This window comes from Engraulis encrasicolus, chromosome 22, assembly GCF_034702125.1.
Source record: "Engraulis encrasicolus isolate BLACKSEA-1 chromosome 22, IST_EnEncr_1.0, whole genome shotgun sequence".
In the NCBI taxonomy this organism is placed as follows: domain Eukaryota; kingdom Metazoa; phylum Chordata; class Actinopteri; order Clupeiformes; family Engraulidae; genus Engraulis; species Engraulis encrasicolus.
This window is the reverse complement of record NC_085878.1, coordinates 12214012-12228343: the sequence shown is the minus strand read 5'-3', so window position 1 is coordinate 12228343 and position 14332 is coordinate 12214012. Positions and strand designations below refer to the sequence as shown.

General features: G+C 39.8%; 2 protein-coding genes across 7 annotated transcripts in view; one reads left to right on the top strand and one right to left on the bottom strand.

Annotated features, from left to right (window-relative positions):
* phf21aa (PHD finger protein 21Aa) overlaps positions 1-7291 on the top strand; it is a 51359-nt gene extending 44068 nt beyond the window's left edge. For all 4 annotated transcript variants that reach the window (XM_063188518.1, XM_063188520.1, XM_063188516.1 and 1 more), the window contains 3 exons: positions 676-751; positions 1479-1582; positions 1911-7291. In XM_063188518.1, coding sequence (XP_063044588.1) covers positions 676-751; positions 1479-1582; positions 1911-2477 — 747 coding nt within the window. In that variant the 3' untranslated portion in view covers positions 2478-7291. The remainder of the gene's footprint in view (positions 1-675; positions 752-1478; positions 1583-1910) is intronic.
* Positions 7292-7384: 93 nt separating this feature from the next.
* zgc:110699 (uncharacterized protein LOC325371 homolog) lies at positions 7385-13914 on the bottom strand. Of its 3 annotated transcripts, XM_063188521.1 has the most exons (7): positions 13621-13914; positions 13376-13451; positions 12931-12987; positions 12767-12840; positions 11543-11690; positions 10893-10986; positions 7385-8218 (listed from the first exon to the last, which is right to left on the bottom strand). In XM_063188521.1, exons 2-7 carry the CDS (start codon positions 13449-13451, stop codon positions 8029-8031), a joined length of 639 nt encoding a protein of 212 aa, XP_063044591.1. In that variant the 5' UTR covers positions 13621-13914; the 3' UTR covers positions 7385-8028. The 3 variants fall into 3 exon arrangements, with proteins under 3 accessions (XP_063044591.1, XP_063044592.1, XP_063044593.1); XM_063188522.1 differs by lacking the exon at positions 12931-12987 and having other exon boundaries at positions 12767-12843; positions 13376-13914; XM_063188523.1 differs by lacking the exon at positions 12931-12987 and having other exon boundaries at positions 13376-13914.
* Positions 13915-14332: the final 418 nt, after the last annotated feature.

Genomic DNA, 14332 nt, shown 5'->3' with positions numbered 1-14332 from the left:
ATGAACCTGTAGGCATTTACGTTGTCACCACTGTTTGCATTTCATGGTTCACAAAGTGTACCAACTTTATGGTTCCCAAATACTCAAGAATTTTGGTGTGAACACATCAGTCGGCCCGAGAATAGGTGCGGGAACTGGTACTGGCACTGGCACGGTTCTGTCAGCCTGAACACAATATGAGACAGAGTCAAGTACCTCAGGGGTGAGGTGGCAAGAACAGTAGTTAGATGATCAGCATGTTATCAAACCCAACTCTAGATCAGTAGCAGGTGTCCCTTCTAAAGGCTGTTCCCTACTTTGTAAGTTTAGTTGTTTTACATTTTGGACATCCATGCTTCATTCTTTTGTAATTATTATTTTTGTCTTTTAGTCAATGATTACATTTTCACTGTTGAATTTTATTTATTTTTGTCTGTGTGATTTTGAATGAGTGTCCAAGACGGCTCTCCATAAGAAGTATGTAGCTTGGGTATCTAAATAACAAAGGTTTGCATATCATGTTCAGTATGCAATCAGGTTGGTATAATTATGATGTTCTATCACGTTGGTATGACTATAACTGTCCTTTTGCGAAAGAATACTTGTGCTGGAAAGCTGTGCAGCACAGTTCTCTTCAAAATCATGGGAGGAATTTCACAGCAAGATACCTGCGCCGTTTGGTTTTCTGTTTCTCAGATAATGGAGAAAGAAGAAGCAATCCCATGGCCAGGAACGCTTGCAATTGTACATTCATATATCGCGTACAAAGCCGGTAAGCAATTATAAGCATGTCTTGTGTTGACACCCGTGCGATTGTATAATATTTGTCCTTTACTCCACATACTTACCATTGTACATTTCAATATCACGAATCACCAATTCACACTGAGGAAGTGTTTAAGCCCAAAACTTTTGTGAAGCAGAGTAGAAAAAGTTAAAACCGCTTCTTAAATCAGTTTCTTGATCATCAAAGTTAAGCACCCAGTATTATAAGGTGTTGAGCACGCTTCCTGGTTTTCTCTAAACATCACATACAAACCTGCTGAGATATCTATAAGCTCCACTTGTTGTGATTCTGCCATATTGGTTTTGCCTCTTTCTCTTTTGTTGGCCCATTTTTGCTAATATCTCCCCAAACTATGAAACACCATTAACTCCAGTAAACATCAAGCTAAGTAGGGATGCAGCCACAGCAAGACACCACTAAAACCCAGCCCATGTGGATCTAGTCCTGAATATAAACCTGGCAAGAAAATCCACACATTGAATGAGAATGAATTTGTGGCTGTGATTCCTCAAACATGAAATATTCATGTGTACAATACTCTGCTTTTCATATTCAGATAACACTGATAAGTAGTCGCTGCACAAGACAAGTCTTTCTTTCCAGTCGGTTGCACTCCCTAAGACATGCCATTATTATTTATACAGCTTTTCAGAGCCAGTGGCACGCAGGTAATTTCCAAGTTCTATTGTCTGTGTGTGATGTTCCCCTGCAGCAAAAGAGGAGGAGAAGCAAAAAATGGTAAAGTGGAGCGAGGACCTCAAACAGGAGAGAGAGCACCTGGAACAAAGAGTCAAACTACTCAGCAACTCAATAACAGTAAGCCCAACAATGAATAACCCCTCTCTCAATTATTATGCATGCCATCACAGTCTGTACTAGTCCGTACAAATAAAATGTTGCGGTGTTAATTCAACACGTAAGAGAGTACACTGTGAGTGTTATTCAACTGTCATAGACTGCGAAATGAATTGCAAAATGTAATTAAATTGTTGAATATACACTGCAAAACTGTGTAGTGTAGTGTAGTCCGTGTACTAGGTAGTGTTTGGCTGTTGAAACACTGTGCAGACCTGCACTTGACAAGACAATAATATTGACTTATCTGAGTAAGCTCTGTCTCTGACCCCTCTCTCTCTCTCCAAAGAAATGCATGGAGACCAAGAACACAGTGCTGGCTCGACAGAAGGACATGCAGGTGTCTCTGGAGAAAGTCAAAGGCCTGGTGCGCCTCATCCAAGGCATCAGCCTCCCGCCACTTGTCCCCGACCTGCCACCCAGCAACCCACATGGCATCACCAACGGCGAGACAGACCATCCCAGCTCTCAGCACACAGACTGTGGGAACGTTGACGATAGCATCAACAGCAACAACCATGGTGACACCAACAACCATGGCGACACCAACAACCATGGCGACACCAACAACCATGGCGACACCAACAGCAATGTTGACACCAACTGCAACAGTGACGCCAAGGACGTCTCATCACAACAGAACAACAGCAGAAGCCCGGACAAGACGCCAGAGCCAGAGGTGAGGGAAGATCTCACCGATAACATCAATGACGACAACAACAGTGATGACAACAACAACAGCAGCAGCAGTGACAACAACAATGACAACACTGGTGACAGCAGTGACCTCAGCAAAGCCCCTGAGCCACCTCAAGCCCCGGCAATAGCCCCCATAGCAGTCGAGGGTGCTAAATAGCATCCAGCCACTCGAGGGACGGCAGTGACCCAACATCCACCTGGGGGATTTAAAGTAAAAACAAACCCACTTCAACACCCTCACGGGTGTCCCAAAGTTGCCAATCAAAGTACAGTTTTTTTTTTGTTCATCTTTCATTGAAATGTCCTTTGAGGAGAAGGTGAAGGAGAGTTTCCTGACTGCCAGTCTGGGAAACAAAGGGTTTTGTCCAGTACCAGCGGTGTGTGTGTGTGTGCTTAATCTACGGTCTAGGAGCATCAGTGTAAAACGTACGATCATAATGACTCTCTTAACGAACAATGATAGTAATAAATAATAGTAATAATAAAAAAGGTTTCAAAACATCACACCAACGTGTGCCTGCAAACAGTTGCCGTAGCGCCTCTTTATGGAGGGAAGGTTTCCTTAGAGGGTGTTTTTGGTCAGCAGTTCCGCAAGAAAATATAATTGGTGCGATTATAATAGCCGAGTGCCCATCCTTATAGGTTCCTTTAGCAACCTCTCCACCAATCACCATTCTGAAACCAAAACCACATCTTCTGCACCAGTGATGATGAAACAAGCAACTGTTCCATGTTTTAATCACTGTCTACTGCTTCTTTCATTACTGTGATGACGAGGCATCTTTGTTCATCTGTTGCTACAGACTTGCCATCTGTGTCCTGTTCCTTCTACGTTTCTTTTTAAGTTGTCATGACGCATCTTCTCCCAAACTCTCAATACCGCTCCAAGTCTACTGAAAGTGACCTCATACCACTTTCTTGGGGACTAGAAGGTTCCAGCCTGCCTGCAACAGTGACCTTTGTTTATTTCAAGTTCATGCCATTTTTTTTTTGGTCATTGTTTGGTCAAGACTTGAGTGTGGTCAGATGTGCCAAATGTCTGGCCTTGGTATTGGGAGTATTTTCCTTCATCTTTTTCTCATTTTTTGAATTCTAAAAGCACTGATGGCAGGAACTGTTCTAGAAATGTGTTCTCAAGGCAGTGGCCTGCCAGGGGTTTTCCAAGGAGAGAGGAGAGTTGACAGTCAAAAGATGGTTTTGGTGGCATACATTTCTGCAGAACTCATCTCAGGCACTTGTCCATTTAACTGCTAAGCAAAGCTGACGATGAGCAGGTTCATCAATTTCTTGGTCATAATTTACTACTTTTCATATTAAGTGACTTTTGGGGCAAAGCGATTATTTATTTCTTTTGTAAAGTATTTCTTTCTTTGGGGGACGGAGCTGTAGGTTTTAGGCTTTTGCGCAAATATTTGAAGTAATAGAAGTAACGGAACAACGATTTACTTTATTTTTTACATACTGTAATATCTGGTGGAAACGATTCAGGTCTTCCTAGTATTGAGATAAGGTAACCACCCTTACAAGTGCATTTCTGTTTCATAAAACAATTATTTCTACGTAAGAAGTGGTAGGACTGGAAACATTTTTGTAAATATATTTTTCTTTATTTTTTTAACGTTAACTTTTTGCATATAATTTGTTGAAATTTTCAACTGCCAAATGTTTCTCAATCCAAATATAGCAGGGAAATGTCTTCTTAAGTTATTCACAAAATCTTTAAACATATTGTACCTAAATAGTTTGCATGTGCTTAAACAAAAGTGGAAATCTCTACCAGGTACTCCTTAAAGACTTGACCCCAGGACTTGAGGAAAAAAGAGGAAATGTATCAGAGTGCATCTATTGGAGGGGCGAAAATGTGGCTTACTCTGTGAACAGGCCATGCCTTCATCATATGACAATTTGATTTGCCAACTGCATTCATTGGTGTTCTTTATGGTCTTAGCTGGTGTAAATGGGGTGATGAACTTCCAACATCTCTGCATTATGCACACTGATCTTCAAATCTATGATGAAATCAATATCAGTCAGGTGTCCCTCACTCTGACGTAGCATTTCAAGGGCTTTCTTTGTTGTTTTGGTTTCTAAGTTGCAGTTGCAATGGCATCTCCATAAGAGCAATTAGGATCCCTAATAAGCACAAGAATGATGGCTTTGACGGTCACAAAAAAGATAAACGTATGCTGGCAAAGTACTCAAAATGGAGTATTATTTTGTATATCCCCACCTGATCTTATGCGCACCTGGATAAAACCCAAACTTTTTTTGGTCTCTCATCCATGGCCTACATCATGCACCTTCACATCTTGTTTAGAACCTGTGTGGTAAACTCTAAAACCATCATAGCCTAGAATATCCATATTCTTGGTAAGGAGTTCATTGTGAGTGATATTTGTCCTTAGTTTCTTTCTGTTATCAAGTTCATCAACTGGTTGTTTCACCTCATCCCATTCTCCATAACTTCAATGTCTCATCTCCTTTCATGAAAGAAAAAGGACTTTGTATACTAGAGAGCACAAAAGTATGTTCCTGTGATGAGGAGAGCCAATACTCCATCACAAAGGTTCAGTGGGCAAGTATGAGTTCAAATGGCCAGTGTCACGTTCATGTGTTATACTACGTCTTGTATTTTCTATAGTATATTATATGCACATGGTGTGCAGTGCCCACCCATTCCTTTTTGGCCTTTGGTAGCATTAGACATCTCCTTAATTACAACTGCCTTAAGAAATAGTCATCAGTTTTGTTTTGTTTTATTTTTTCAGGAAAGTGGTGTTTTTTGTTTTACTTTTCATTGTCTTGAAGAATGTTTGTATGGTGTTATCAGTTCATCCAAGTAAGTAATCCTCTTTTTGCTTAGAACACATGATCACAGGGAGGGTGGAGTGGGAGGGATGGGCATCGGGTATACTGCCTGCTTTAGCTTAACCATGAAGTATAGTGTGGGTTCAGTGCCTAAATATGTCTTCTTCTGTGGTTCATTTTCGAGTGCCCTTTGTTGTAAGTCAGTCTTTGGGTGTGGTATAGATTATGTTTTGCATCAAACAGTTACAGATAAGCATTTTCTTTCTCTTTTTGACAAATTCTGTTTCATTAACTGTTTTTATTTGTAAATATACTACAGCACTTTTGAAAACCTTGTTAGTATTATTGTATTATTTTCATAACTCCTTTGTACTTTTATTTATTTCTTACTGTAACTAAACTTTACAGTCCCTCCTATTGTCATTTTTGGGAACTGGTGTGGTGTTCCAGTTTGATCTCAGTTGTAAACAAATATAGAATTTAACAGGTAACAATATGACCCTTTCAAAAACGAGTGTTTGTAAATTGTTTTTGAAAAATGCAAGCGCATTATGGTATAACTATTTCATGCAAGATAGCTAAGGACTGTTTCCAGGTTGGGGCTTTAATATTTTGTTTCTTCAGTCATTATTTTCATTTTTGCTTTTTCACATGACTGGTATTTCAGAATGCCAGATTTGGTCAATGTGCATTTCATCTTTGCTTATCCATGTGCTGCAGTGCAAATGTACTGCTACCTCTGAACAAATTAACATCATTATTAGAGACCAATTTTTTAAAGTAATGTGAATATGGTGAAACAACTAAATACCACCACCAGAACCTTAATATTGTATGTAGTATGTTGTTAACATGACACATTAAGCATTGACTTATGTTGTGGAGTTTGAGTTCATAGTCATGCACGTCTAATTCAGTCATACTTCAAGGCAAATACTATTATGAATGTTATACGTCAGATATTTGAAAGGAATTATGTGGTGTAATGTGCACCATTTAAATTAAGAAGTACGGAATATACTTTCCCTGATCCCAGCACACCCAAAGAAATGTGCCCATAGCCTCTCAGTTAATTCATTATCAAATCTGCATACCGTCTCACGTTGAATATGCACCAGCAAAGGTACGGTAATAATGTTTGAAGTTCAAAAGAAAGCTCACAATAATTTTATTTTTATGTTCTATGACTGCTAAGATTGTGTTGTAAATGAAAGAAGTGCCCAAAATTATTCATGGATTTTTTTCATTACACTAAAAACAGGGAAGAAAACACTGGTTTTACGTCGACTAGTTGAAATTAAGTTGCCTCCTTTTGTGAAGTAATAAATGAAACTGAACCGAGATCTTGCCAAATAAATGTAAAAATTTGGGTGTTGTGCTGAATCAGGAAAATAACTGTGTATTTTTGTTTCAAATGAGCTTAACGGTGTTTTTTGTTTTGTTTTGTTTTTTTAAGTAGTTGGAACAAATGGCTCTTTGCATGTATTACATTATTTTGATTTTGATTTATTTTAATCTTCAGGTTCAAATAAAAAGTTAAAGACCAATATCGCAGAAAACAATTCTGCCAGTTCCATATAAAAAATTATGTTGTTTGATCTGTGCTTTGAGAAAGTGGATGGATCTGAACATACATTTTGAGGTCTGGACCTACTGATGAATAGTAGGTGTCAATAGATATAAGCCCCTTGCCCCCCCAAGTATATTTGTGTGCTGAACGTAAGATTTTGTATGTTGTCTGTTTTCTTCCCTACTCACAACAGTGCATTACAAATTGCAACATATGTTGTTTATTTAACTGTTTCTCATAGGTGAACTGTGACCTTTTTTATTCTGCACCAACAGCATTCATATCAAAACTTTAATTTTGGTAATGTTGATTACCTCCTCCCATTGGATGTTGTGATAAGAGTTGTTTATGGTATGGTAAAATTCTGGTACTTCCTCTTAGGTTATTTGTTTGGCGTCTAGAGACTAAAAACAAGAAGAGGTATGCTTGATGTGCTGCAAACTTTGGAAAAATGACACAATCTACATATTGTCTTGTAAAAAAATGTTAATTGTATTGGGGTTTTAAATACTATCACTTTTTTTTTACAACATCTATGTTACCGACCATGTTCTGTTGTCATCCTGTGTTCTATCAAATGGTTGTGAGTGTCTTTACCTCTGTCACGTACTTGAGCCTCTGTTGTGATAAATTATTTGAATGCAGTGTTTACCTAGCAGAGCATCAAAAGAAACGGAGATTTTAGGAGCATTTGATCAATTTGTATTTATTTATTTTACCATTTTTGCAATTAAAATGACAAAGTGAATCAACTGTGTTCTTTCATTGTCCTCTGCACACATTAAGAGATATTTCTGTCCCTGATCCGATCCTTGACTAGTGATTTTCTGATAAGATTTGAATTTCATCAGAATATTGCATATATTAAGCTCAGCCATTTGAAGTCTGAAAGTGTTTATAGACACTTATTTTGCTGCAAGTCTTGCCATGTCAGGCTCTAGTCACATTGGCTGTTTTGAGTAGAAAGATATGAAAATGCACGAGCGAGACCAAATATGTTTGTGTCTCATTTTCCAAACGTAATGATTCAAACTACTGTCATTGAAACGTAAAGATGTAATTTAATGCCCTAATCAAGCAGTCTAAGCTTGAGTAGCTAATGGTTGTGTTTGTAATTACCAGAAGAGCAGCAGGAACATTCATCTTAATTCATTAGGCTGCATTTAATGATTGTTTGCCCTCATTCAGAGACCCAGAATAGGACACTCATCTCATAATGCCTAACAAGCAATAACACATCCTCAACATTTAGCATTAAAGTTCTCTACTCCACTCTTATGAAGTCATTCCAGATGACAGTTTCAAGGTCGTCATCTTGTGTCTCGGCAGATTACCACTGCATGGTCTTGCTGCGCGTCAGCTTGTTCCTCAAGGCATGTCGCATCTGTAGCATCCGTGAGCGTGTGTCCATCGCCAGCAGGTGCTTGCTGTACTCCACACGAAGCTCTCGAATCAGCTGGTACACAGCGGTCTCCACGGCACTGCCACTTTCCGCTACTGACAATTCAAAGAAGCTGCACCTGCATGGAACATTAAAACACTAGTAGGGTGCTGTACACCTGACCATGTGCGGTCGGGCAACATTGCCCATGTGGATCCAGGTTCAAATCCAGCCTGGGTCATTTCCCAACTCATCTCCATATCTCTCCCAATATGTTCCTGTCTCTCCTCACTGTCCTATTATAATAGAGGCAACAAGCAAAAGAACAGATCCTGTAGAGTGAACGCTGAATGTCAAGATATATTGTGTGTGAAGAGCTAGACTGGCCTTACATCCTTAATAGTACAAGCAATTGATGCTAAATAATGAAAGAATTGCTCGCAAGGTGATAGTATGAAGTATGAAACTTCAAAGGTGTTCATTAGGGGTAGATCCACTGAGAATTTAATATTGCATAGCAATGGTTGCTGGGTAAAGCATTTTCCTTAGTAGCCAGCATCAATGATGCAGTTTCTGTAAATATGTACCATAAAGACCCCTTATGATGACATTCTATCCATCCAAAATCATCGTAATTATGTAGATGTCATTTAAAATGATCACTTAACACACTAAAAACATGTCAAGTAAAACAAGGTTTTACAATTTTTACAAATTTATAATATTATATTTTATAAACATATGCCAAACACTGCCACTGACCATTCAGAGGTCAAAAAATTATTTCAGAAAGAAAAATGTATACATTATACATAGTACGTACTGTCTTGTGAAGTGTCACCTGACAAAGTGATCTTTGACCTCCTGCTTACCCAGTATTCTGAATTGTGTTGTAGTTTTGTTTGGCCTGCTCCTCTTCTTCCCTCCAGGGGTTGAGGCACGGTTGTAGTTGAGAGCCGAATTGCAAATAAGGCAGCACTTACGACAACGCTGTTATTATTATGAGCTTATTCACTCAACTTTGTTCAGGGACATCAGTATACAGGTCAACGGCAAAAACAGACCAGGACCTAACAACAAACCAGAACCTAAGTCCAGAGTGAACTCTCTACAAGCAGCCTGGCAGCAAACAGCAGAACTGATCAGCCTGAAGCGTTCCCACTAGGTGCGTCTTTAATCAATGAGATCCTATTGGTAAGCCTCATTTCCACTGCCAGCTTTCTGGTAGGCTAACAGCTCGACAAAGTTCGCCTTGCCCGCCACTTTTTGCTTTTTGAATAGGTGCGACACAGCTTAATCAAAAAGCAAAAAGTGGCGGCCGAGTTGCACTGTGTAGAGCTGTAGGCCTACCAGAAAACCAGCAGTGGAAAAGAGGCATAAGTGGCCTCTGGAGTTCCCGCACCGTTTGTCTCCTTCTCTTAATCCGGGTATTACAGTGTACGTGAGATCTTTAGGTTCTGGTATGTGTTCCATTTGGTAGGGCACGACAACATATATGTAAAACATCTTATACAACCTTCCTTCACTCCCATTTGCTACAGCACAATTGATTGATTTTCCTGCTTAACTTTACTGTCATGCATCATTTCTTATCCTAATCATGTGTGGTTCTGTAGGCTACCCTTTGTAGCCTTATCCTGCGGTCAATAAATCTTGTATGTTTTTTTCGTATACGATGACCCCAGATAGCCATTAGGTTTTGCGCGGATCCGTTTCAAGCTGTCTGCCTCTGTTGTAGCTCAAATGAGGTTTCTGATTGTGGAGTGGACCTGTGCCAGGTAAGAGTTCTGTCTTGAACATTCCAACTGTTTTTAAGAGGCTGCACTGACCTGGGGCTCGTTTCCCAATGACGATGCTTCTTAGCCATATGTGCAACGTTTACGATGAATTCTACAAATGTTCTTAGATTTTCTGTCTGTTTACTAAAGATCATCATATGTGAAGGTGCGTGCACAGCCTCTATGATCATTCTTAAAATGGCTCTTAAGGGCCACCCGCTGTTCACATTTGTGGTGCTGAAGAAAATTGCACAATGTAGGCTATGCCTGGCATTAGGCTAGTTGTCATGAAGAGGAAAGAAGATGCAATGAATCAGTGACAGTTTGACAAGCAGTCAAGTATCATACATCACAATACCACAAAATTGCTCAGAACCAGTTTCATTGATGCCGGTTGCTAAGGAAAATGTATTATTTACATCATTGCAATTATTTTGAGTGGATAGAATAATATTATAAGGGGTCATTATGGCACACATTTGTATATATGACCTCTTCAAGCATTGCTGCAGTGATTTTAAAACAATGACTCCGGGTAGAGACGTCATAACACCACAAAATAAATCAGAAGTATCATTGATGCTGGTTGCTGAGGAATATGCCAACCATTTCTATGCGACATGCAATTCTGAGTGGCTCCACCCCTGATACAGATGAGCATGTTCTAATGAACACCTGTGCCAAGTTTCATGCATGTATCACCTTGCGAGCGATTTTTTCACTGATTGGCGATACTATGTGTTTGCTCAATTTTCATTTGCCTATATGCTACGTGTGGGCCTGATCTCTTTGGACTTGACTTCACAGGTGAGTAATGGTACAGTAAGATTAATGTATGGTAAGACCATGCCAATGCAAGACAGGACACCAGCAAAATATGACTTGTTGCCACGGTGAAAGAAATATACAGATGATATTAGTATAGAGAGCAACTACATTTTGTACAACCATTGAATGACTAAAACCTCTTCTAACTTGCAGGGTGTGTTCCATGGTGGTGTGTAGAGGAAGAGGTGAAAGAGGTAGGTTACTGACCTCAGGTGACCTGCCATGGCCTCTCCTTCTTCTCTCTGCACCACTCGTCCATTCTCCATGTCACACTTGTTGGCAACGATCACAATAGGAATGCCTGTGACATGACAATGGACAGACACTTTAGCTGTCATGCCTGTACTGTGTCGCTATTTTATTCATCACACACACACACACACACACACACACACACACACACACACACACACTTTGTCTGCACACCTTCCCTCCTCTATCTCATCTCTCACATATGCACACAGACTTGTTCATTCTCACTTTGTCTTATACTTGGACACATTCTTTGACAATCGCTCTCTCTCTCTCTCTCTCATACTCTCTCTCACATGCGCATGTACGCACACACGTACGCACACACGTACGCAGACTACGCACACATACACACAAACTGTAACCCTCTTTCTCTCTCACGCACACGCACACTCCGTTTTGACTTTGAAATTCTCACACACTACTCATGGTGAATGATGTAATGTGTCATCCTGGAGTCATCCTTTATCCGTTGCATCCTTTCCATGTCAAACGGAAAAGTTATACCAATGTAAAACAAAAGTGCTATTCATAGCATGTGTATCGGTTTAATAATAATAATATAAACATGTTTTGTTTTGTTTTGTAAGGAGGGGATCATTTACCTGATGTTGGTTTGACATGGTCAATGAGCCGCTTCAGACGCGAGACCAATTCAAAGCTCTTGCGGTCCGTGACAGAATACATGATGAGGAAGCCGTCTCCCCACTTGATGGAGCTCTCCATAGGGTTTGGAACCTGGCTCTCCTCCAGCTCAGAGAGAGAGAGAGAGAGAGAGAGAGAGAGAGAGAGAGAGAGAGATACAAGTGAATGGATGAGTGATTTAAACATCAAAATGACTTCAGCATGATTGAGAAAATGGCTTGATAAAGTCACCAGAACACAAAGGTGAACATCCTACTCTAGTCTGTAAATGTAAATGTTTTGGCATGAGTTTGTCAGCGTATTGAATCCACTGATGATTATCAACCCAACTCTCTACAGCCTTACACTAAATATAAGGATTATATATATAAAGATTACAATCAGAAGGACATAGATAGGCTATATCTTAATCAGATGCAGTGCAATGAGATCTTGATAACATCTAGTATATCGGGCGCCTGCTGTCATATTAAAGAGCTACTCTCTCCTCCACCAGCAAAAAGATTCCTCTGCTAATTGTCACAGCATCTTGAGATGCGGAAGTTTTTGGATCAAAGAGTTGCAGTTTCAAATTCAATCCTTTTTCTCCTTCTACCTCCGTTCAATGGTCCTTGAGCAAATATTGTGCCCCACACAACACACCCAAAAGGAAATATCCTGTACCCTGTCTCTGAAAGTAACTTTGGATAAAAGTGCCCAGTGTGATGTCATGTAGTTTAAACAGTAGTGTTAGCTATATTGTTTTCATTTTAGAATGTTATTGTTGGGGTTTTAAAAACATGGTACACAGGCTTTTAGATTCTCCAACAGGCCTGTTCAATTCTGCTATGCTGTGCTGCGTTTCAGAAAACATTTAAGCAGCCGGAATAGTGTGAAGTGCCCCCTAGACCATATATGGCATCACTAAAATATTACACAAAGGCCAACAATAATTTTAGGCCTACCTACTTTTTTTCCGCACATATAAAATGTGTGTACAACGTGCATGTGCAAGGTAAAATAGTGCATCAACTTTTAGTGATGATGTGAGACCTACATATTTCTGATATATTGCCCAAGGGGCACCTCATACTTACTGTACGTATACAATTAGGCTTAAATACTACTTAAGAGTTTTTGAGAAACGCAGCCATGTACAGTAGCCTAGTGATACATACAAAAATGCGATCGCATTATAGGCCTACCTTGTTCACTGTATCTAGTATTTCAAGATCAATGGTGTCCTTATCAACCAACTTTCGGCATCCATACGTCACCTCTGCTTTGGAAAATAGACAAATGAAAAACTATGTCAACACATTAAAACTGGTTCCCTATTGTTGACTTCTCTATGACTGGCACGGCTTACCCTTTTTATGGTCGTATTCCCCAATGAAGCGCTTGGTGATGAATCTGACACATAGTGCTTAGTTAAACAAAGCAGACGGTAAGCAGACACCCCACAGACACAATAGCTTAAATACTTTCCAAACAGCACAGCACACAACCATAAATAGATTGAAATATGATGAACAACAATCAGTCAAACTAGACCCACAATATTTATGGTACACATTGCATCATTAGGCCTATTATAAGTAAGAGCATGGAGCATGTGGTTGTACAGGACAATCCAAATCAGGACATTCTCTCTCTCTCTCACACACACACACACACACGAGCTGCACACACACACACCAGCAGCCATACACCTGTAATGTGATGTGCTCATGCGCAATGTCCCACAAATAGACTAATTCATTAAATTAAATTCTGAAAATATTCTTGTACCGTAGGCCACATTAAGTTCTTACCTGTCTTTCCACAGCTGTCGTGTCCAAGAATCACTAGCTTTGCTTTAGTCATTTTCCTGAGTCCCGCCAAGTCCATCTCCACGACGGATGCAGGGATAAGATTTTGTTATGAGATCGGAGCAAGAAAACTTTTCAGTAATTGAACGTCATTATGTTCACGCGACGCGACATGCCAGACAACAGCAACTTGGCCAACGTCATTATTGCTATACAAAAGTCTGCTGAAGACCAAAATCTACACGTACTTTTCCAGCGTACAACACCACGATCAGCTTTGACTTGCGTAGCAACTAAAGTCAGTCCTCCTCGAGAATTGTAAAGTGCAGCGACCGCAGCATCACCGCCAGGATTCTTTTTTTTCTGTACCCTGCCTGGACTGGCCCTTTCCCCTCATGCAATGTAGTTTTCTTTTCCCACCCTTTGATGAATAGTCATTACAATTAGTTCATTGAATTTTGCCCGTCCTTGCAAGGCCAGCCTTTCTGGTCTCATTAACGACTTGGATGATTAATTAATGAAGACAGCAGCGTGCACAGTCTGTGAACTAGCCTATCCATCCATCTGAGAAGACAAGTAGCATCTGAATTGTGGAACAGTCCTTAACCTCATAATAGTCTCCACAACGTCACATGAACACATTTCTATTTAATGTCTTTAAGTTGTGCGGTCTTTCACTCACTTTGGATTCATTCAGCTTTGTACTTGAGTGTATTTAATTCTTTAAACAAATATCATTAGGACTATCGTTATTGTTTAGGCTATTAGCTTAATTATTGTTTTCTTTTAATTATTTTTTACTTTTTAATGTACACGTTGATCTGTCCTTTTTCAGCCAGCAACAATTAATAATAGCCTACTAAGCACTCATTTCTCTTCCCTTCTAGGCACTAATAACCATTTCATTGTCTCATTATTTTCTTTTTGCTGGATTTTCTCTTTGGTCTTGTGTTGTGCATG

Coding starts and splice junctions, on each gene's coding strand:
- zgc:110699 (XM_063188521.1), bottom strand. CDS start 13,451: ATGGACTTGGCGGGACTCAGGAAAATGACTAAAGCAAAGCTAGTGATT. Junction 12,841..12,930: donor GGAATACGACCATAAAAAGG/GTAAGCCGTGCC, acceptor TTTCCAAAGCAG/AGGTGACGTATGGATGCCGA. Junction 11,691..12,766: donor TACTAGATACAGTGAACAAG/GTAGGCCTATAA, acceptor TCTCTCTCTGAG/CTGGAGGAGAGCCAGGTTCC.